Source organism: Ursus americanus, chromosome 23, assembly GCF_024610735.1.
Source record: "Ursus americanus isolate L20-20 chromosome 23, mUrsAme1.1.p, whole genome shotgun sequence".
In the NCBI taxonomy this organism is placed as follows: Eukaryota; Metazoa; Chordata; class Mammalia; order Carnivora; family Ursidae; genus Ursus; species Ursus americanus.
In genome coordinates, this window is record NC_142149.1 from 23,379,414 (window position 1) to 23,399,078 (window position 19,665).

The window sequence follows — 19,665 nt, forward strand, 5'->3', positions numbered from 1 at the left end:
TTACCGAAGTATTTCACGTCCAGAGCTAAGACAAGACTACAAACACAACACATAGAAAATTAATAAAATAGAACTTTGTTTTCTTCTGAGGCTCCTCTTCTTACTTCTAGGTAGTATGTGCTCCTTCCAGTGGCTTTAGGGAGGGGGTGGGAGAGAGGTCTGGGGTCAGGGAGTCTTCGAGGCCCCCGCTGAGGGGACTGCGAATCTACCATTGAACCGTGCACGGGGGACATGGACGAAATGAGACGCGACACGGACAAGAGCATTTTGCTCTGCTTCCAGGAAACATCAAGTGAGTCCTGTCCTCAGTTCTCACGGGGGAGCCCGATGGGGCTGAAGCAGGTCCCCGCAGGGATGGAGGGGGCACTCAGGGTGCTGGGTGGGCTCAGGCGGCAAGGCCTCCCAGCACCCAGTGAGAGCTCTGCGGGCGGGGGCGTCCAGGAGAGCGCTGGGCCCCGCCTGTCGCGTGCTAGAGAGCAGGTCCCCCGGCCCCCCGCCCGCAGAGCCTTCTCGGGGCTCTCCGATGCCCTCGGCTCCCCACAGGCCGCTCCCTTCGCGTCCCCCCTCCCTTTCCAGCGCCTTCACTCGGCTGGCTTTTCTTCCTCCTCCTCAGCACTGAGCTGAGAGGCGCTGAGCAGTTTGCTCTCCTTTTTCCACTTCATGCGCCGGTTCTGGAACCAGATCTTGATCTGCCTCTCGGTCAGGCACAGGGCGTGCGCGATCTCGATGCGCCGCCGCCGCGTCAGGTAGCGGTTGTAGTGAAACTCCTTCTCCAGCTCCAGCGTCTGGTAGCGCGTGTAGGTCTGGCGGCCGCGCCGGCCACTGGGCCCAAAAGAGGAACCTGTTACGCACAGAGAAGATGCTGAGGCCTGGGGTCACCAGGGCCAGAACCCCCTCCCCCACTCGACCCTCAAACATGGACTCTAGCCTGTCCCGGGATGCCCTCCACTCTTCGAGTTCCCTGCCCCCCCCTTCCTCACTCCTCCAGCGCCCCCTCCAGATTCCCTCCGGGTCTCCCAGGCCTGTGCCTCTGGTCTAGACTCTTGGTGGGGGATGGGAGGCGAGTTCAAAATCCCACCTGAGCCGAGGGGGAGGAGCTGGGGAAGCACTGGCCAGGTGTGTCTCTTCCTAGCCTTATCTTTTCTTTCCATCTATCTGGCTCCCCCCCCCACCCTGTGATAGATTCCAGCCCTTAATCCGTAATGACGTGGATCGATCCATAGTCGGCATTAACGGCTCCTCACTTTCGTGTCCCGCTAATGGACATCAATTTGGGACTTAAGGCCGACAAATAAGCCAACCTGAGACCCAGGCGCCTGCTTCTCCCTCTCTCCCCCTCCGCCTGCTGCCTCTCCCTTTCTTCCCCTTATTCTTCCTCCCTCCTTCGACTACCACCCCTTTTCCTGGTGCCTCCTCTTTCCCCAGCCCCAAACCCCCAGGGAAACACAGTCCGGGACAGACTCAACTCTCCCTCGCCAGCGTCACACCGCCCCCCTTCCCATGACGCACTCCGTTTTTAATGGAACCGTCTTCGGGTAGGGGACCCGACCGGGGCTGGGGGGCGCGGGGGCGGGGGGAAGCCACGCTAGTGGCTGCGGTCCCTGCCCCCTCCCCTGCCCCGGAATCCGGCTCTGGCGCGGCGCTCCCGGAGAGCCCGCTCGCTCCCCCTGGCTCCCAGTGCAGCTGGGACTTTGCAAACTTTTTAACTCCTGAGGGCTAGAGGCCAGAGCGGGAGACCTCGGGCGGGCGCCCCGTCTTCCCTTAGCTCCTACCGGAGATGCTCACCCGGCACCCCGGGGGGAGGGCGCTACTTCTGTCCCCGGGTGTGGGGGCCCGCGGGGGTCGGGACGGCCGCGGGAGGGCTCACTCACTGTTGCACGAATTCATCCGCTGCATCCACGGGTAGACGGGAGTGGAGCACTTCTGCTCTTCGGCCTCGCCGAACACGCTCTTGTCCTGCGCACAGTCGGACTTCCGCGGCTCGGGGTGGAACCGGGGCGGCTCTTCCGCGCCCGAGAGCGCGCAGGCCGACTCCTTCTCGCGGTAGAAGGCCGGCGCCGGCCCGTAGTCGCAGGGCGCCGCTCGGCCGTAGCCGCCGCCGGCAGGCGGGTAATAGGAGGAAGCGGCGAAGCCCTTGTCCTGGCCGGGCCCGGGCCCGTAGGGCGCGGGGTAGTGCCTCAGCGGGTCCGCATAGCCCGACGAGTAGAGCGGCAGCTGGCCCAGGAAGGACTCCTGCCCGCTGGCCAGAGTGACGGGGAAGGTGGAGTTCACGAAATAGGAACTCATTGGGAGGGGAGGCGCGCTCGGCCGCTGCTGCTCCGCCGGGTTTATGATTTGTTGTGTTTTATAGTCCGAGCGCCGCGCCTATTAGTAGTATATCTGAGATTGGGTTTTAGCTGAGGGGGGATGGCGAGGTGCCAGTGAGGGCCAGAAGGAAATACAACCATCTGATCCAACACTGACCAATGGCAGAAGCAGGAATTGTCAAATAGCACCCAGGAGGAGCGCAGCCCGCGCGAGGGACCCGCGCACAAACCTATCAACCTTTTTTTTTTCCCTCCTTCTTATCCTTCTCCTTTCTCTCTCTCTCTCTCTCTCCCCGACAACACAACGCGTCCTGTTCCACCTACGCAGGATCTGCGAAAGAGGCGTCCGTGCCTTTGAGGGAGGAGGGAGCATTTGGATTGAGACCACCCCACCCCCCAGTGATTAAATAAATATATCCCTCCCCTCCCCACGCAGGATAGGAAAAAGTTAATTGTGTTTTCAGAAAAGTTAACCCCTGCGTTGCTTGAGCCCCATTCCCTCAAGGGAAGGGTGCCTAAATGTCCCTCTCCGTGTGGTGAGGAGCGAAGGAAAGGAAAAGGTTTGTTTCTAGGGTTTTGTGCCGGTAGACGAGGAGAAGAGTTCACTATTTAGCATCGTTTTCAGAAGGAGAGGCGGAGAAGAAACACTCCCCTCCCCAGGTTTTGAAAACTGTTTTTCCTATTTCTCGGGTCCACCCTGCCTCCTCCAAGCCTGGGTTTATTATTCCTGCTTCTTCTCAGCTCTTATGGTCTGAAGGGCAGGCCAGAGCCTGCTGCCCAGAGGACCCAGAAGGCTGGGAAGTGGGAGGAGGGTCTGAGCCCAAGCTTCTCCCTCAGGCTCTGTGGCCAGGTTAGGCTAGGCTAGGAGCTTCTTGGAAGGCTACTGCTGCTGCCTCTGTCGCCCAAGACATCCTGCCTGGCTGGGGCAAGGGCTGCTTGCTCTGGCATGGGAAGGGGCAGTGGAAAGGGACTCGCCTTCTCTTCGATTGGGGGAGAGGGAGAGGAGGAGTGAGGGGCATCCCTCAGCCTAGGTTGTCTGATCCCCATCCTGCCCGCCACCCTCACTCCATCCCCACCCTCTTCCTCCCAAATTATTAGAATATCCTGGGCTACAGATTCATAGGACTCAAAGATGTCTCAGTACGTCTGGGCACAAGGAAGAAATTATGCCTCCTCCAATTCTGGGTCCTCAAAAAACTGATATTTGAGTCAATCAAAGACAACCAGAAAGAGAGGGGCCCTTGCTCCTTTTCCAGGTCTCTCCAGAAGCTGGCAGTTCTTTTTCAAATTAATTCTTTCCCAAGACTTGGTTTGGGTTTAGTTGTCTAAGGAGGGAGAGGTGTTCAGATCCTCCTGGGGACCCAGCAGACAGCTTACAACTATCAGCCAAATCCCCTCTCCAGATGCTCACCACCCTTCTGTCTGTCTCTCAGCATTTCTCCAGTCCCTCCCACATCTCATATTTGTATCACCAGCTTCGCTGCTGCACAACCTTGGGTGTGAGAAAGAGGGCTCATCTCTGCTCATCTCTCTCTCTCTCATCTAAGGAAAATGAGCACTGAAGCCAGGCTGGAAGACTGAACCACAATGTGTTTTCAACATTTTAACTATGCACGTGGAGGCCAGGCAGTCACGGGTGATAACCTTCAGACCTGGGTTCAGGAATGAGCCAGGATGTGTGGCAAAATCTGATGAGAAAGGGGCCAGGCTGACTCTCCACTGCCTTGTTCTTTGGGCTCCTTTCTGTGGGCCAGGGCTGTGCCCTGCAGATGCCTCCAGGCACTCAGGCAAGTGGTAGAGGGCTGAGGTTGGTGACCAAGGGGAGGAACGTGGTTGGTTGCAAAGTGGCCTACAAGGCTCCCTGAACTCAGGACAACCTCTAGGCTCTACCTTCATGGTGGAATGGTGATCCCTGCATGTCCCACCAACCACTTCCTAGCCAAACTCTATAGGGGGGTTTTATGAAGATTTAAGAAAACTCAAGCATCCTAATGATGAAGACCCTAAGTGCCCCAGTGGAGCTGTGATTGGGCCCACTCCTAGAGAGGAATGGGAAACATTTGGTCTGGGGGAGCAAGGTCAGCAGAGTGCCTGTGTGCACCTCCCTCCTCCCTGCCACTGAGGCTGGGCCTTGGACCACATCCGTCCTGCCTCCTCCCTGGCCACAATGTCCCCTTCCTAGAACTGGACGGTGTGGGCATACTGTAGAGTCTGGACCAAGTAGGATGTCGTAAGGGAGGGAGACTTCCCTGTGATAGAAGCACCAAAATGACTGCCTTGTCCTTAAGAGTCACAGCCCCAAATTAACGTCACCTCTGCAGGTTGCCTGTTGTGAGATGGAGCCGCAAAGGCAGGGCCTGGGCGCCTGGAGTCCGGCATGAAAGGAAATAGCGCCTCATCGCTCTTATCTAAGCCCAGAGGTATTTATGAGCGTTTATTCGTCTGATCCGTTTGTTTGGGAGAAAGAGCAGACGGGCAGGGCCCGGCCAGAGGCCGCCTGGTTTCTGGAGCCAGATCTCTACGAATTTGTCTGTGGTTCGGTCCACCACCACCGTCTGTCTGTCTGTCTGTCTGTCTCCAAGGGGGAATAAGTAAACACCCACCAGGCACAGAGCTGTCTGCCAGTCTGGGGTGTCTCTCCCAGCCTCACTGAGGAAGTGTGTATCTAGAGAGGTGGATATAAATGTGTACCAAGTCTTGAGTACACAACAGAAAGACTGTACAGAAACCCCACGGGCAGAATTTATAATTGTAATTTTCCGTGCTGTGAATCTGAGCTCCCATGGACATGCATGCATTTTCATCTCCCAGGGAAATGTCCAAGTTGTGTTCAGCTTGTGAGTAATATTCTCCTGTACCGGTAACCTCAGGGAGGGGTTTTCGCCTGGATGTGTATGGAGGAGAGGGGGGACTGAGACACTGTCCAGGCTTCCCATTTCCTCTCAGCTACAAAGCTCCCCCCACCTCCAGCTCATTGGGTTGTGAGCATCTTGCCCCAACCCACTCCCAACTCCGGCTGGGGTGGAGCAAATTAAGACATCTCAACCCAATTCTTCCCCTAGACTGTGTGATTCTCCAAATTTGAGGAACATAAATGTTCCCAGAGGGAGTTCTCGACCTTTGGGGGCTGTTTACAGGGGATATTGCCTTAAAATTGGCCCGTCCGGCCCGCGGTACAAAGACCTCATTTCCATTATGCAAATGAACATCCTAGTCTCTGATCATAGGGGGGTGGGATTGGCAGTGCCGCTGGGCTCCCTCCCCCTCCTCCCTAGCCAGGTCCACTGGCACCCTAAGAGCCAAAGTGTTTCAACCCCCTGTACCAGCCGCCTTCCCTCCCTACCTGTCCTTCGGGTTGCCCACAAGAAATCGGGGCCCAAGACTTTCCAGCGTCCAGCGGCTCCCTGGGGGCCTCCGCACTGGGCCCGGCCTTCTGGCCGCTGAAGGTCACTCTTGCTGCCGGAAAGCTGAAAGGGCAGCTCCTGTGGTCCAGACTCGAGGTGCCATAGATGCGGGGACCGCAGCCGCTGGGTTTGCCCCCCGGCACGGCTGGGTCCCCTCGACCTCGGCAGCTCCTCCAGCTCTGGGCCAGACCCTAGTAACACCTCGGCCTGCCTGGCACCGCAGGCAATTTCCTGGAGCCCCTGCCCAGGAACTGGGGCCACAGCACCTTGAAAGGAGCAGCCAGAGCTTCCTCCTGGGGCTTGAAAGCCCGAGCTAATCAGTAACCCGAGAGACAGGGGCCAATATTCAAATGCCGCAGCAGCCGAGGCGCATACCCCTGCCCTCGCCACCCCCTTCTGGGAAAGCGGTCGGGTAAAGCGGGTGTGAGGGGTCCGGCAGGAACGGAAATCACGATGGTTTGGTTCCTTAATGTTCGATCCCCACTCCCACTCCCAATTTTTCCCCAAAGCGTATGTGTGTCGATTTCGCTTGAAACGATGGAGAATGGGGGAGGGGACCCACACTCACTTGCAGACACCAACAGTTTCCAGAGAATTTCGGCTCAATTCCTTCACCACGGACTCACCGGGCCAAGCAACTGGCAAGACCCACCAGCCAGCCTGGAGAACACAGACCCGGGTTTGTCTTTTGACAGCCGAGTGGAACTGCGGGGGCCGGCGCCTCCCCTGCTGGCCCCCTCCCTTGGCCGAAAAGAAAACCAAATAAACCTTGAACAGCCTTGGCCTCGCATCTCCCGAGCGGCCCGGATGATCCCCTCTCGAGCCCTGGAGGGGTAGGCGGGTGAGGGCTCGCGACTCGGATCCCCCAACCCTTTGGTTCAGGGCCCTCTGCCCGCGGGATGCAGTATGAGTCCTTTTTAAATATGACCTAGAAAAATCCTCTTTCCCAGCCAGCCGCTGGGTTTGGAGCTGGGAATGGGGCGGGCGAGGGGGAGGGCACACTTGTTCTCTAATTCACACGCGGACGAGCGGGTACCAAGATCCAGCGGAAAGCGACAATCTGGGACGAAGTCCCCCGAAACCCGCCGAACCTGAGCAGCAGGGGCTCCAGGCGTCGTGCATGGTTCAGGCGGTGTCGCCGGGCTTGCGGCGCCGAAGCCGCATGTCTCCGAACGGACGGTAGATGGCAGCAAACCGCATAATTTGGGTCAGAGCAAACTGTCTAAGGGATGATTTATACCCCGCCAAGACTACGGGAGAAAAAGCCCTTTAGTCTGGATGGGTTTGGGGAATTTTTCCTTTGAGAATAGGCCCCGAGTGCCGTGGGTGCTGGCCGAGAACTTCTCTCGCGGCACAGCCCAGGGGTCCCCGCAGGCACCCAATCCCGGCCTGCTTGCTGGGCATCGACCTGCGCGTGCAGGGCCCCCTTTCCCGCGCCACAAGTGGCCTGCATCCCTCTCTTCCCAGCCCAGGCTTGAGAGGGCTAATATCCCCCTACCCACCCCCATCCCCTGCAATCCCTGGGCAACCAGAGGCCCGAGGCCGAACGCTCACATTTGGTCTTTAAAAAGAGAAAAGCAATCACCTATTTGTGCAAACCAAACTAAATCAGTCTCTGCTGCCCTCCCCGCCCAAAGCCGCTTATCTCTCCCCTGGCAGCTTCCCCAGAAGCCTTCTCACTCTGTTTTTAGGTTCTGACCGGCTTTCCCCTTCTTCCACCCCACCAGCCACTTTAGGAATTTCGGTCTTCCGCCCAACGTCCTTCTCCCCCCTCCTCACCCCCAGGAGGCCTGGCTGGAGAATGAAATCAGGCGCCGGAGGGACAGGACTAGCTGTCTGAGCTCAGAGCCAGGCAGCTTTCCAGTCCGGACACCATCAGGTTCCCTAATTGGGTTCTCTTTTTCTTTTCTTCTTCTCTCCCTCTGTCCCTCTCTTTTTTGTTTTTGTTTTTGTTTACAAGCTTAAAACACAACAGCTTACTCAAGAGCTTCTCGACAATCAACACCTTTGGATCCAGAAAAGTTTGAAATGTTTCCACTTCAGACACACACATGGCAATTTTCTCCACCGAAATCCACACGCCCATGCCCATAAAACACAAGTAATAGACGCAATATCACACAGAAACCAACACGCTGTAACCTACCGCATTAAAAAACCACAAAACTGTCTCCCTGCAGAGCGAAGCTCCCTCCTGCGGGAGTGGCGAGAGACCTGGGCATTCTCAGGCTGGCTTCCTGGGGGGAGGGGGGTCTCCCTTGATCTGGGTGCCTCCACCCACAGCCCTTTAATTTCAGAAACATCTCCGAAGGGAGATAATGAGCATTTCTCTGTGAATTGTTCTTTCTCTGTCCCTCTAGCCGCCACCTCCTCGCCCTCGCGGGCCTCTACGAAGATTCCAGGCCGTCCAGACACCAGGACGTCCCTCAGCACCACCGCCCCCTGTGCCAGGGCCGCCCGGAAACCGCCGATACCCACACCGGGCAAGAGAACTGCACGGGGGGCAACTGGGGGAGGCTGGAATGAGGGAGGGAAGGTGGGAGGGGGAGGGGGCGCACACCCACAGAGGCCGTAGCAACCGGCTTCTGGGGCGCCCTGAAGCCCAGACACCCCTATCCTCTCTTTCGCATCCCCCTCGCTTGAGCCTCTTCTCCCAGCTTGAAAAGGCAACTTGGAGCTTGCCTCCGTGGCCCCTTTCGGTTCCTCCTCCCATCTTCCCTGCCTTGGCTCCCCCTCCAGGAAGCAGCCACCCCTCTCTCTCGGCCACCGAATTTCCTGGGAAGCCTCTCCCTGCAGCGCCCGGAGGTGGGGTTCAGCCCCGTCTTGGGGTGGGGGGGAGAGGGAGACAAACCTAAGCCCCACCCCAGACAAAAGCAGTGCAAAAGAACGAGAAGAGAATTGTAGAATCCCTTACCTTTGTAGACCTTGGGATTTCTTTCCTCCGATTGAAAGAGGTGAGGAGGAAGGGGGGAAAAGCGTTCTGTTTCTGCTTCATCTTCCAGATAATATTGTCCCAACCTGAGAGCCGTCGCTTCCCCTTCTCTGACTTGGGAGAGAGGGTGTTTCGCTTTTCTGATATTTGCATAGAAAATGGAGTAAGTTCTGGCTTTGAAAAATGGTATCAGGCTGCAGTCCTGGGCAGATTGTCCATTTACCCTCCATGATGACTAAAATCCCAGATCAGCAAGCAAATCAACTTAGAAATTAAAATTATTTTTGGTTCTCTCTTTTGTGTAATTCCCACCCCTCCTTCTCTGTCTCTCTCTCTCTCTCTCTCCCCTTTCCTCTCCCTCTCTCTTGCTCTCTCTCTTTTGCTTTATCGAGCTGATACTGAAGTATAAAAATATCAAGAGGCTGGAGCCCTGAAGGACGACAGTGCTCCGACCTAGGTGTGGTGTCCAAAAGAATGCTGCATTATAACCACCAGGGAAATGATAAAAAGTTCATGTTCACGATCGCCCGGCCACATGACCGGCGCCGGCCAATCGCTGGATTCAACCACTCATAAACTTCTATCACAAAGTTGTAAATTTTCATAAAACAACAAGGAATTTATTGCATTTCTTCATGGCTGCTCCACCAGCAACCCTTTTCTCGGTCGCCATCTTCTTTTCTTCTCCTTCTCGCTATTTGGGGAAACCCCAATCTGAGAAGGGGTGAGATTTGGGGTGCAGGGAATCAGGCGGAGGAGCCACAAGGGTCCATCTGGGAAGGGGATTCTTTCCAGAACCTCCCTGTCCTCGCAGGAGCTCTGCCCCCCTCTTCTAGTAAGAATTCACCCCAAATCCTCCACACAGGGGCCATTCTAAGGCGGTTTTGGGGTGAGTCGGGAGTAACAGCGGGTATCCAAAATTACCACTTGCATCAGGAAAAAATGAAGGCTTCAATGCCCCCTCTCCCCCCTCTGAATGTCCCCCTCGTTCCCAGCCCTCTAGATGGCGGGACCCCCACCTGTGAGGCTTGTAGCATTGTGGGTGTGGGGGCCCTAGATCCCCTAGGGCCTAGTTTTTGCCTGGGGAAGAAAGGCCGCCCTGAGAGAGGCCAAGGTGGACAGTCTAGCTACCAGATTCTCGCCTCTGCACCCCAGAAATTGGAAGAGGGTGAGGCCGGATCCCTGCCTCTCCCGCCCAAATGCCCACATGCCCAGGTTCCCAATGACAGCTCCATGAGCTCTCCAGGGGGTTCTGCGGCCATTAATGGGGGAAACTGCAGGTTCCGGGGAGTTTTACCTACAAATTCAAATGAAAGAGATTCTCCTAAAACGTGCTTCCATTTTAACCTGCTTCCCCCTTTCTGTCCCAAAACCTGTCCTTTGCATTTAAATAATTCAAGGTTTATAATCGAATAAATTCTCAAAACGAGCTCCACAGGTCTGGAAGCATAGGCTCCGTCCTCCAGGTTAATGTTCCTCAATCAAGGGGTGTTTTGGAGGGGCAAAAAAAAAAAAAAAAAAAAAAAAACTACCACCACCACCAAACAAAATTCACCCCGTGTTTCCCAGGTCCCCTGAAATATTCCTGTATTTTGAATTGAGCCACCAGAGCCCAAATGCAGGAAACGAAATAACATCCCCCCCAAAATGTTTTCTCTTTTTTCTCTCTTTTTCTGTACTCGGGAGAAGATTCCAGGTAGCCGGCAGCGCGGACCGCGAGCAGCAAGGCGCGGAGGAAGGCGGCGGAGCTCCGGCGGCCGGCGGGGCCGGGCTCGGGGCGGCCGGGCTGCGGCCACACGAGGCGGGTAAACTTGGCGCCGCGCAGGCTCTCGTTCTCAGGGGTCATCCACTCCTCCCTCCCCCATTTACAAATTTTATTTGGCTCTCTGTGTTAATTTAGAATGAGATAAATGAAAGTAAAAGAAGTTGAAATAAAATAACCGAATAGGTCTTGCGGAAAATGCTCGCCGAGGGAGCGGAAGCCGGGAGCGCCCCGGGGTTGGAGGCCTCTGTGCGCTGGCGGGGAGCGTCTGCTCGCCGGCCTGGCTTCTGCCCAACGCCGCCCAAGAAGCGGGAGTGGATTTGGGTGGTCACCTTCCCTTTCCTTCTCGTATGGGGCCTAACACGTTGGATTTCAGCTCTGTATTTGTGCCCCGGCCGCGCCACCAAGCCGCAGCCTGGTTTGAGGGCCTGGATGAGACACAGTTGGCGGCGAGGTGGGGGCTTTGCTTTGTGAATGGGTGTGGCTGAGCCTGCGGGCTCATGGATGTGTTTACTTGGGGGCAAATGTGAATCTGTGTTTATAAGCCAGTGTGTGAATGTACATTGGTGTGTATAAATGTCTCTGTGAGTGTGAATGTGTGTTTACTTGTGAGTGTGTGTGAACGTGAACGCATGGGTTCCAGTGCAGAGTTGGGATGTGTGAATGCCCCTGTGTTTATTTATGGACATATGAATATGGGTGTGTATTGTGACAATGTATATATTTATTTATGTGTGATGTCAGCCTGTAAGTGTGTGTGATTTGTGCATTTGCGTATGCCAGTATGTGTAAAAGAAGGTAAAGGGAGGTGTGTGTGTCCTGTTGGGGTTCACTTGTTGGCAGCCCCCAGAGCCAGGTGCACCAGGAAAAAGAGCAGACCCCAGCACAGAAAGAGAGGGCTAGCAGCAGAAGTTGGAGCCAAGGGGCTCTGGGATACAGGACTAACCCTGCGCCCCCCCCCACTTTAGGGAAACACAGAAAATAGGTCATCTGTTCATTTTTAAATTGTTTTATTTCTCCATCCTTCAGGTACACATACAATATAAAGAGGATCACAGGGGCTGGAGGAAGCAAAAGAGCATTAGGCAGGCCAGGTGCACAGAGGGGACACTTGAGCTAGTCGGTGGGTCCATGGGGCTCCCTAAGGCCCCTTCAGTCTGCTACTGGGAAGGCGGGGGGCTCAGGAGGACAGGGAACCACACACATTAGTCCAGACCCACAGACCACAAAGACAGCATCAAAGAAAGGGGCTTACAAAACAGCAAGATTTTACAAAGACCTTACAATAGCGACATAGAAAAGGGGAGGCAGAAAAGCTACAGAACAGGTCGGTAATGTTCTTCCCACATCGTACAAAACAAACCCGCTGGACTTTTCTATAGGTAGTATTTTTTTTCAGTGTTAAGAAACCAGAATTTCACCGTCTCTCCTTAAAAAACTTCAAACTGCTTTCCACTATTTAAATAGCTTTCCCCTTCCCTACTTAATTTGAGTTTCCTGGTTCAGTTCTCAGAGCTGGGCTTCACCCTCTCTCCCTTTCTGGCTCTCTTCCTCTGCCCTTTCTCAGGCGCTCACTCTTCCTCGTCCTCCTCCACCTCGGCCTTGTCCTGGCCTGTGGCCCCAGGACCCGCGGTCTTGTTCTCCTTTTTCCATTTCATGCGCCGGTTCTGGAACCAGATCTTGATCTGTCTTTCGGTGAGACAGAGCGCGTGCGCGATCTCGATGCGCCTTCGCCGCGTCAGGTAGCGATTGTAGTGAAACTCCTTCTCCAGCTCCAGGGTCTGATAACGGGTGTAGGTTTGGCGGCCTCGCTTTCGGTCAGTCCCTGCGCACAGTATGTAAAGGAGAATAAGCAGTGCGTGTGGGAAAAACCAGGAGAGCGTCTCCCTCTCAGACCCTTAGGTTTGGGGTCCGTGGGTGGAAGAGCCCATTTCCCCACTAAACCACATTCTTACTTTCCATTCCCCAACGTGTGCCTTCCCTCTTCCCTCAATGTGCAGGCGTTCCTAGAGGCCTCCTGAGGCAAACATCCCCATTTGCCAACCAGAAAGTCTTCCAGCTTAGGGCTTCTGAACCCAAGATTTAACCAGTTGGCTTTTGAAGGCCCTGCACCTAAGGGGTCTATGTGGGATGAAGGAAGGTTAATCTTCCCATCATCCCTGAGACCAGACACCCTAAGATTCCCCTTTTGGATACGGACTCTGATGGTCTTTAGGGTAAGAGGCAATGGAAACCATGCAAGTGCCCCTGGAGTGGGGCTCTAGGCCTGGCCTGAGTGCTTTTCCCAAAAAAGAAAAGGAAACAAAGGAGCCTCACAGACCCAGTACCTCTCTCTCTCTCTCTCTCTCTCTCTCTCTCACACACACACACACACACACACACACACACACACACACACAGAGCCTGTTGTGGAATGAGGAGGAGGTGAGAATTTGCAGATTTCCTTGGAGCGTGGAGTTGGCCTGAGAGCAGCTGCCCTCTGAGGACTCTTTTCCAGTCAGTGGCTCAGGAACACACAGGGCCAGGCTGCCTGCCCACCTGCCCAGACAACCCAGTTTTCCAAATCTATCTCTGGGCCTCCAGGAAGGCACAGGGGAGAGAGCAGCCTGGTTTGGGATGGAACATGAAGTATCTGGGGAGCGGGGGCTGAAGGGCAGAGGAGAGCTTTCCAGGTTAGGCCAAAACCCTGAGGAGCTGTGGGGGAGGTTGCACTGGGGGAGGTGCTGGTGCCAGCCCTCCTGGGAAGTAGACATGGGAGGAGAGCCTAGGGGCCCTAATTTCAAGTCAGATAAAAGCCAAGCTGAGATGTTTACGAGCAGAAAAATTTGGGCTTTGATAAATCAACTGGAAAGGCAGTTGAATTATGAAACAGGTAATGGGGACCGTGACCACCAATACTGATGGCGTAAGAGCTGGGCTTCTTCTAACCGGACTGGGGAGGCTCTGACCACAAGTCTTGGACCTTCTGAACCTTGGGGTTGGCCCCTGAGTCCAGGGCAGCATGAAGAAAGATGTCTGGTTCAGGCTAGTCAGGAGAACCCAGACAGCCCCGGGTCTCTTGGGGCTCCTGCAGCAGTTGGCTCAGTGGCCTGCACTCTCTAACTCATGCTTTGGCTTCACAGAGTCGTAGTCTGTCCCCTAAGAGGACATTCACCCTTCTGGAATGATACCTGCAAACTTGGTTCTGGCCAGTTCTCCAGGGGGCACTTAGGAGCCCGTGGAAGGGCACCTGAGGAAGCCAGCTGGACTCCTGCGAGGCTTCTGACCCTTTCTCTAGTTCTGCTTCCCCCTTCCCAAGTTCACTGGGGGGTCAGGAGCCTCATCTCTCTTGGCCTCAGCCCCCCTCTCTCCACCTGCCTCTCTGGCTCTGTGTCCCTGGCTGGATCTTCATCTCTTCTCATACCCCCTCCTCCCGCCAAGTCTCTAGAGCCCACCTCTAATTGTCCAGAAGGGAATAATGGGGGAGCGGGGTTGGCTGGGAAGGAAGGGGGAGGGGAGAATTGCTCTGAGCTGCGGGCCCCCTCCCCCAGACCTCCAAGCTGGGGCGGGGGGACACACCCAGAGCTGAGATCCCCGGCGGGGGAAGGGGGAAGGGAGGGGGGAGACCCTAATGGCTATTCTCTGCAAACCCCAGCCTTCCTCCACAAGACAAACGGCCTCGTCTCCAGCCCGTGCCGGCGCGGCTGATAAATATTTAAAGCTAAAAGGCCAGGAGGAAAGGTGGGGGGCGGGCGGGGGGCTCGGAGCGCCACGGCGTTGGCGGAGAGAGATCCGCCAAGGGAGCAGAAGGAGCCTGAGAGCACCGAGCAAAAATGGGGGTGGGGGCGGCGCGCCGGGTTGCGGCCGAAGGGCTGCCGCGTCCCCAGGGCCGACCTCCTACCGGGAGCACTCTGGACGCGGAAAGGAGCACTTGGCCGGGAAGGGGGCGCCTTCCGGGGAACGTGCCCGGGCCGCTGCGGCTCGGGATGGCTCGGTGCGCGGCGTTACCTGAGCTTCGCATCCAGGGGTAGATCCGGAAGTTACTCTCGGCCGCCAAGTCCGAGTCCCTCTGCTCCTTGGCGCCCGCCGCCTTGGCGGAGTCGCCGGGACACACCCCGGAGAGGTTCTGCTCAAAGGGCGCGCAGTGCATGTTGAAGGAACTCGGCTCGAGCCCGTAGCCGGCCGCGTAGACGCCGGCTGCACTCTGGCCCGCCATGCCCCCCCCGCCGGGGTACAAGCCCTGCATCGAGGCGGCGAAGGAAGCGCCCGAACCCGCTCCATAGCCCGGGCGCTGGGGGTTGGAAGCAAACGCGCAAGAAGTTTGTTCAGGGAAGGCTCCGGTAGCGAAAACCGAACTTGCGGCTGGATATTTAGAAAATAAAGCATTCGCATAATACAATGAACTCATAATTTGGCCGGATGATTTGTAGGCAGGGACGTTTTAGTGTCGGTTTTACGAGATTCCTTGATATATTACAGAATTAGAGTCCAGATTTACACCAAAAAGGACCCCCTTTTTCCTCTCCGGACCACGTGACCCCGCCCACGTGACGTCCCCTCCGCCAATGGCCGGGCAGCCTCCCCACGGCTCCCGGTAATGTGGAAAAAATTGTGTGGCGTTAGATTTATAAAATATGATCAATAATGAATGGGAAAGCCAAGCCCTGTGGATTGGGGCTGGGGGCTCAAGGGCCGCTGTCGACCCCCTTGGGCTGGAGGCAGCTTGCAGGCGAGATTTGGGGAGGAAGGGATTGAGTAGAAGGGAAAATAAATAACCCGAGCGATCCGTGTTGTCACCCCCCCCCCCCACTTCCCCAGCCGGTTACCCAAGGAGAAACAAATGCAGAGATTGCCCGCAACTGGGTGGGGGGGGGCAGGTCAGATCTTTATTAATCTGGGCCAATTCAGCCTGGCTGGGCCTTTGGGGGAACTTGGTCCGGTTCTCCCGAGGTGAGGAGCGGAGGTGAGCCTGGCCTCCTGGCTCGCTCTCGGTGCCCCCAGACATACAGGCAGGGATGGAGTGAGGCTTCGTGGGTGCTCCTACAGGCGCGGGATCCAGCCCACGGGCGTTGGATGCTGCGGTTTCTGGTGGCTTAAAAAAAAAAAAAAGGTTTGAAAATAAAAAAGGAAGGGGGTGGGGTGGGTGGGAAGAGAAAGGAAGGGAGGAGGGCGGCCTGGGTATACTGCTCTCCTGGTTCCGGGAGGCGGATGCCTCAGTCGAGCGTGGCTACCGGAGAAGCCGGGGCAGCGAAGAAGGAAGGCGGCGAGCCATGACCTCGGTGCTGGGCGAAGGTGGGCAAGTCGTAGAGAGGGAGAGGCGGAGAAGAGCATCTCTCCTCTCCCCTTGCTCCCCACCACCACCCACCAATCCGAGAAAAATAAATATATAAGCTTGTTCAGCGGCCCTGCACTACACATTTATCCACCCTTCCCCCCCCCCCACGCACAAACAGGACAGGGCCCACAGAAACAAAGGGGGAGGTGGTGGGGGATACAGCCACCAGCCCCGGCGCATCTCTCCAGCGTGGCCTGGGCGCCTGGGTCTCGCGCCGGCAGCCTCGGAACGCGAAGGGAGGGGGTTTCTCTGGGCTCCCCTCCCCCGTCCCTCTCTCCTCCAATCAGGCGCAGCCGCCTCCCTCAACCCCTGCGCCCCTGGGCCAAGGGACTCGCACCACCTGCCTCCAGCCCCCGCCCCCTCCTTTGGGCTGCCTGGCCTGGCGGGCGCAGGAGCCCGGTGACCGGCTCCCCCCAGCTCTGCAAGGCGCCGGGGGCAAATGAGGAGCGCGGGCCGGGCTAGTCTCGGGTTCTCGCTTGTAAACTTTATTGTAACTCTTCCGCCCTTTTCAGGCGCAGACAACAGAACAAAGTATAGAGGAACAACAAAATATATAATTAGCCCTCCCACCCCCCAATAAAGCAATTCACGGATACAGGATACATTCTCTTCACAGTAAACCTAAGAACACTTTTAACAATTGCCCACAGCGCGCATGCTAACTAAAGTAACCTCTTTTGAGAAACACTTAAGACGAAATTGCCAAACCAAAGGGGGGGGGGAGGAAAAGAGAGAAGCAAGAGAGAAAGCCAGCGAGCTAGGGAGGGCAGCGGGGAGAGAGGGGTTGGGAGGGAGAAATAAGGACGGAGAGAGAGAGAAAGAGAGAGAAGAGAGAGAGAGAGAGGAGAGGGAGACAGAAAGAATTACGGCGTGAATAGGCAGTTTCATGTTGTTGGGAGAACTTAGCAGAAATCGGTACCTCGGTCATTACAAAGAAGCACGTTCAAAGGAAAAAAGACCATTGCACAAGGAGGCTTTTTACATGGGGCGGGGGCGTGGGGGGCTCAGCCAGGCCGCAGCCGCTCACCCTCGCAGGGCGAGGGAGTCCTTGCTTAAAATCCTTTTCTTTCCCCCCCGGCCCCCAAGAGAAGGGAAGGAGATCCACGGCAGCTCACACACAGAAGCTATTACGAGATACTACCACTAGCGGGGACTAGCGCGGCGGGGGACGCTGCAGCGGGAGGCCGGGCTCCGGGCCCCGCTCGCGGGGCCAGAGCTCTCTCGGGCGGGGGCGGGCGACGGCGGTGGCGTGGTCGGGGGACCCACGGACGGAGGGCGGCCGCGGCCCTGGCAGTCCCAGCTGGAGCCTACTTCTTGTCGCCCTTCTGCGCGTCGCCCTCGTCCGCCGCCTCCGGGGCCCGCTCCAGCTTCTGTTTCTCCAGCTCCTCCTGCTCGCATTTGCTGCTGGGGAACTTGTCTTTGTTGTTCTCTTTTTTCCACTTCATCCTCCGGTTCTGGAACCAGATTTTGACCTGTCTCTCTGTCAGTCCCAGCGCATGCGATACCTCGATCCGCCGCTTGCGAGTCAGATAGGGATTAAATAGGAACTCCTTCTCCAGCTCCAGGGTCTGGTAGCGGCTGTAGGTCTGTCGGCCTCGCCTGCGTCCGGCGGCTGCTGGGAATGGGGGAAAAGGCGAGACCGGGGCGGGGGGGGGGGCGGGGGGAAGGGAAGGTGGGGGAGGGGGCAGAGACGGAGAAGGTTGGAAGATTCGTGAACCAGCCTAGGAGACCAGTATAATAAGGGCAGGGAACCTTCTACCCCGTGCAGGGGCGGGGGCGCTGGGAGGCCGCGGTCAGCGGTGGGGGGGGGGGTAGTGAGAGGGACCAGACACCACTGAATCTAAGGGAGCCAGAAAGGGGGAGCCCCCTCCTCTGGTAACCAGCACCAGAGAGTTGGGTGAGGGTGGTTCAAATCTATTAAAAGTGCCATAAACTTTAGAAGGAAGGATGTGAAGGAGGGGGGAAATAAGAATAAAAAAAGACGGGATGGGGACGAATGGACCCACCTTGAAAAGCCCCCAGAGCCTCTGCCCCAGAAGAAAAGTTTCTTCAGGGTAATTAAACTATAAAGCAATTGAGAAGTGCAAAAGTTGAGCGCCCCCACTCCCACCACCCTCTCTCCACTACCCCCATAAAACAGTAAAAGAGGGAAAAAAAGGACGAGAAGAAGAAAACTAAGGCAGGGTGAGGGGTTTATGGATTCAGGAAATGTCTCTTAGCGACCCCCCTTCAAGGGAAACAAAAAAGATAGGAAGGAAGGAAGGAAGGAAGGAAGGAAGGAAGGAAGGAAGGGAGGGAGGAAGGGAGGGAGGGAGGGAGGGAGGAAGAAGGGAGGGAAGGAAGGAAAGAAGGAAGGAAGGAAGGGAGGAAGGAAGGAAGGAAAGAAGGAAGGAAGAGAGGAAGGAAGGGAGGGAGGGAGGGAAGGAGGGAGGAAAGAGGAAAGAAGTGGGAGGCGATCGGAACGGAGCAGGGACGTCTTCCAGGAGCTGGAGGAAATGCTCCCGGCCTGCCCGGCCCCCTGCCCGGCCTCGGGCCCTCCGGTCTCCCCTCCGCCCCGGCCGGCCCCGACGCGAGCTCACCTTGCGGGCGCATCCAGGGGAAGAGCTGTGTGGGCGACGGACTCTGCTCTGAACCCTCGGCCTCCTCGCCCAGGCCGCTGGCGGCGGCGAGCTTGCAGTCGGCGTACTGCACCAGGTCTGGATCCTGCGCACCGAACAGGCTCTGCCGCTGCAACGGGTCGTAGCCGTAGAAGTTGCCCGGGTCCCCGTGGCACGCCACGGCGCACGGGTTCTGCTGGTAGGGAGCGGTGGACAGCGACGACGGCCCGTGGTAGAACTCCTGGATTTGCGACGGGTGCTGGAAGCTGCCGCCGCTGCTGGGACCGTACACCACGGTGGGTCGGCCGCCCAGGTCCTGGGCGAAGCCGCAGTCATAATAATTGGGGCGCAGGGACTCCCCGGTTTTGTATTTGGAGAACAGTGAGTTGACGAAATAAGAGCTCATTTTATTGAATTTTGAGGCGGCGGCGGCGGCGGCGGCTGTAGTTGGGGGCTGTTGGGGAGGGGGTGGGGAGGGGGAAAGGGAGGGAGAGAGAGAGAAAAAAACGCGGATTCGCCGGCTCCTAGTCACCCTCGCCAGGAAAGGAGAGGGAAAGGGAGGAGGGGGAAAAAAAGAAAAGAAAGAAAAGGCGAAGAAGATCTCGAAGCCGCCACACTTTTTGTGATTTCCAGGAATAGAAAAGGACAGCGAAGCCTCCAAAAGTCTAAGCTTGCATGGCAGCCGCGGCTCGCTCGCCCTCCCCCCACCCCCCCACCCCCCAAACAAAAATATACCGCCACTTAAAGAGGTCCTCGCTTTACATTTCGAAGAAGGGATGCCAGTTCATAAACAGTTTTCGGTGATTTACTTCCCTGCAAATGAGTTGTTTCATATTTTGCACTGTCTTTTCATGATCATTTGCATCCATTAGAAACCCCGCATCCTATTGGCTTCTCCGTACTCCTCCCGGACAGAACGCAGAGCGAGGGTGCGAGCGAGAGAGAGCGAGCGAGAGAGAGAGCTAGAGCGAGAGAGCGCCAGGGAGTGAGGAGAGAGCGGAAAAAAAAAAAAAAAGGAGGGGAAGAAAAAAAAACACCCAGGGAGAGCGAGGGGGAGAGGGGGAGAGAGGGGGAGAGGGAGAGGGGGTGAGAGAGAGAATGAATACGGATTAAATCTGTTTAACTACCTACATTAATGAGATATCTCTCGCCTCACAACAAATCAAATACCTTCGCAGACCACCCCCAAAGACTGATGTGGGGGAGTCACGGAAAAAAACACGCACACACACATACACAGCGCGCCAGGCGTAGGCACGCTGTTAATTTCGCGATTTTAACGAGGCAGTTGGAGTCTTTTTAAATGTCAGGGTCGCTTCGGAAAAATGTAAAAGAACACGGTTTAATTGC

General features: G+C 56.5%; 3 protein-coding genes across 13 annotated transcripts; all 3 read right to left on the reverse strand.

Annotated features, from left to right (window-relative positions):
* Positions 1–113: 113 nt before the first annotated feature.
* Positions 114–8,795, reverse strand: HOXB6 (homeobox B6). 8 transcript variants are annotated; one of them, XM_045813785.2, is made up of 4 exons: positions 8,625–8,795; positions 6,279–6,370; positions 1,872–2,239; positions 114–841 (listed from the first exon to the last, which is right to left on the reverse strand). In XM_045813785.2, the coding sequence occupies exons 1-4, from the start codon at positions 8,793–8,795 to the stop codon at positions 582–584; spliced, it is 891 nt and encodes a 296-aa protein (XP_045669741.1). In that variant the 3' UTR covers positions 114–581. The 8 variants fall into 8 exon arrangements, with proteins under 8 accessions (XP_045669741.1, XP_045669746.1, XP_045669744.1 ...); XM_045813790.2 differs by having other exon boundaries at positions 1,872–2,364; positions 8,625–8,760; XM_045813788.2 differs by having other exon boundaries at positions 1,872–2,396; positions 8,625–8,760.
* A 2,602-nt stretch (positions 8,796–11,397) lies between these two features.
* On the reverse strand, positions 11,398–14,910 carry HOXB7 (homeobox B7). The gene is made up of 2 exons (XM_087854475.1): positions 14,392–14,910; positions 11,398–12,229 (listed from the first exon to the last, which is right to left on the reverse strand). Exons 1-2 carry the CDS (start codon positions 14,789–14,791, stop codon positions 11,976–11,978), a joined length of 654 nt encoding a protein of 217 aa, XP_087710601.1. The 5' UTR covers positions 14,792–14,910; the 3' UTR covers positions 11,398–11,975.
* A 1,272-nt stretch (positions 14,911–16,182) lies between these two features.
* Positions 16,183–19,352, reverse strand: HOXB8 (homeobox B8). 4 transcript variants are annotated; one of them, XM_087854473.1, is made up of 3 exons: positions 19,078–19,352; positions 18,298–18,769; positions 16,183–17,333 (listed from the first exon to the last, which is right to left on the reverse strand). In XM_087854473.1, exons 2-3 carry the CDS (start codon positions 18,719–18,721, stop codon positions 17,026–17,028), a joined length of 732 nt encoding a protein of 243 aa, XP_087710599.1. In that variant the 5' UTR covers positions 18,722–18,769; positions 19,078–19,352; the 3' UTR covers positions 16,183–17,025. The 4 variants fall into 4 exon arrangements, with proteins under 4 accessions (XP_087710599.1, XP_045669750.1, XP_087710598.1 ...); XM_045813794.2 differs by having other exon boundaries at positions 19,051–19,350; XM_087854472.1 differs by having other exon boundaries at positions 18,298–19,349.
* Positions 19,353–19,665: the final 313 nt, after the last annotated feature.

Coding starts and splice junctions, on each gene's coding strand:
- HOXB7 (XM_087854475.1), bottom strand. CDS start 14,791: ATGAGTTCATTGTATTATGCGAATGCTTTATTTTCTAAATATCCAGCC. Junction 12,230..14,391: donor CCCCTGGATGCGAAGCTCAG/GTAACGCCGCGC, acceptor TACTGTGCGCAG/GGACTGACCGAAAGCGAGGC.
- HOXB8 (XM_087854473.1), bottom strand. CDS start 18,721: ATGAGCTCTTATTTCGTCAACTCACTGTTCTCCAAATACAAAACCGGG. Junction 17,334..18,297: donor CCCCTGGATGCGCCCGCAAG/GTGAGCTCGCGT, acceptor CCCCATTCCCAG/CAGCCGCCGGACGCAGGCGA.
- HOXB6 (XM_045813783.2), bottom strand. CDS start 8,795: ATGCAAATATCAGAAAAGCGAAACACCCTCTCTCCCAAGTCAGAGAAG. Junction 2,365..8,624: donor AAATCCCAAGGTCTACAAAG/GTAAGGGATTCT, acceptor TACTACTAATAG/GCGCGGCGCTCGGACTATAA. Junction 842..1,871: donor GCGGATGAATTCGTGCAACA/GTGAGTGAGCCC, acceptor TGTGCGTAACAG/GTTCCTCTTTTGGGCCCAGT.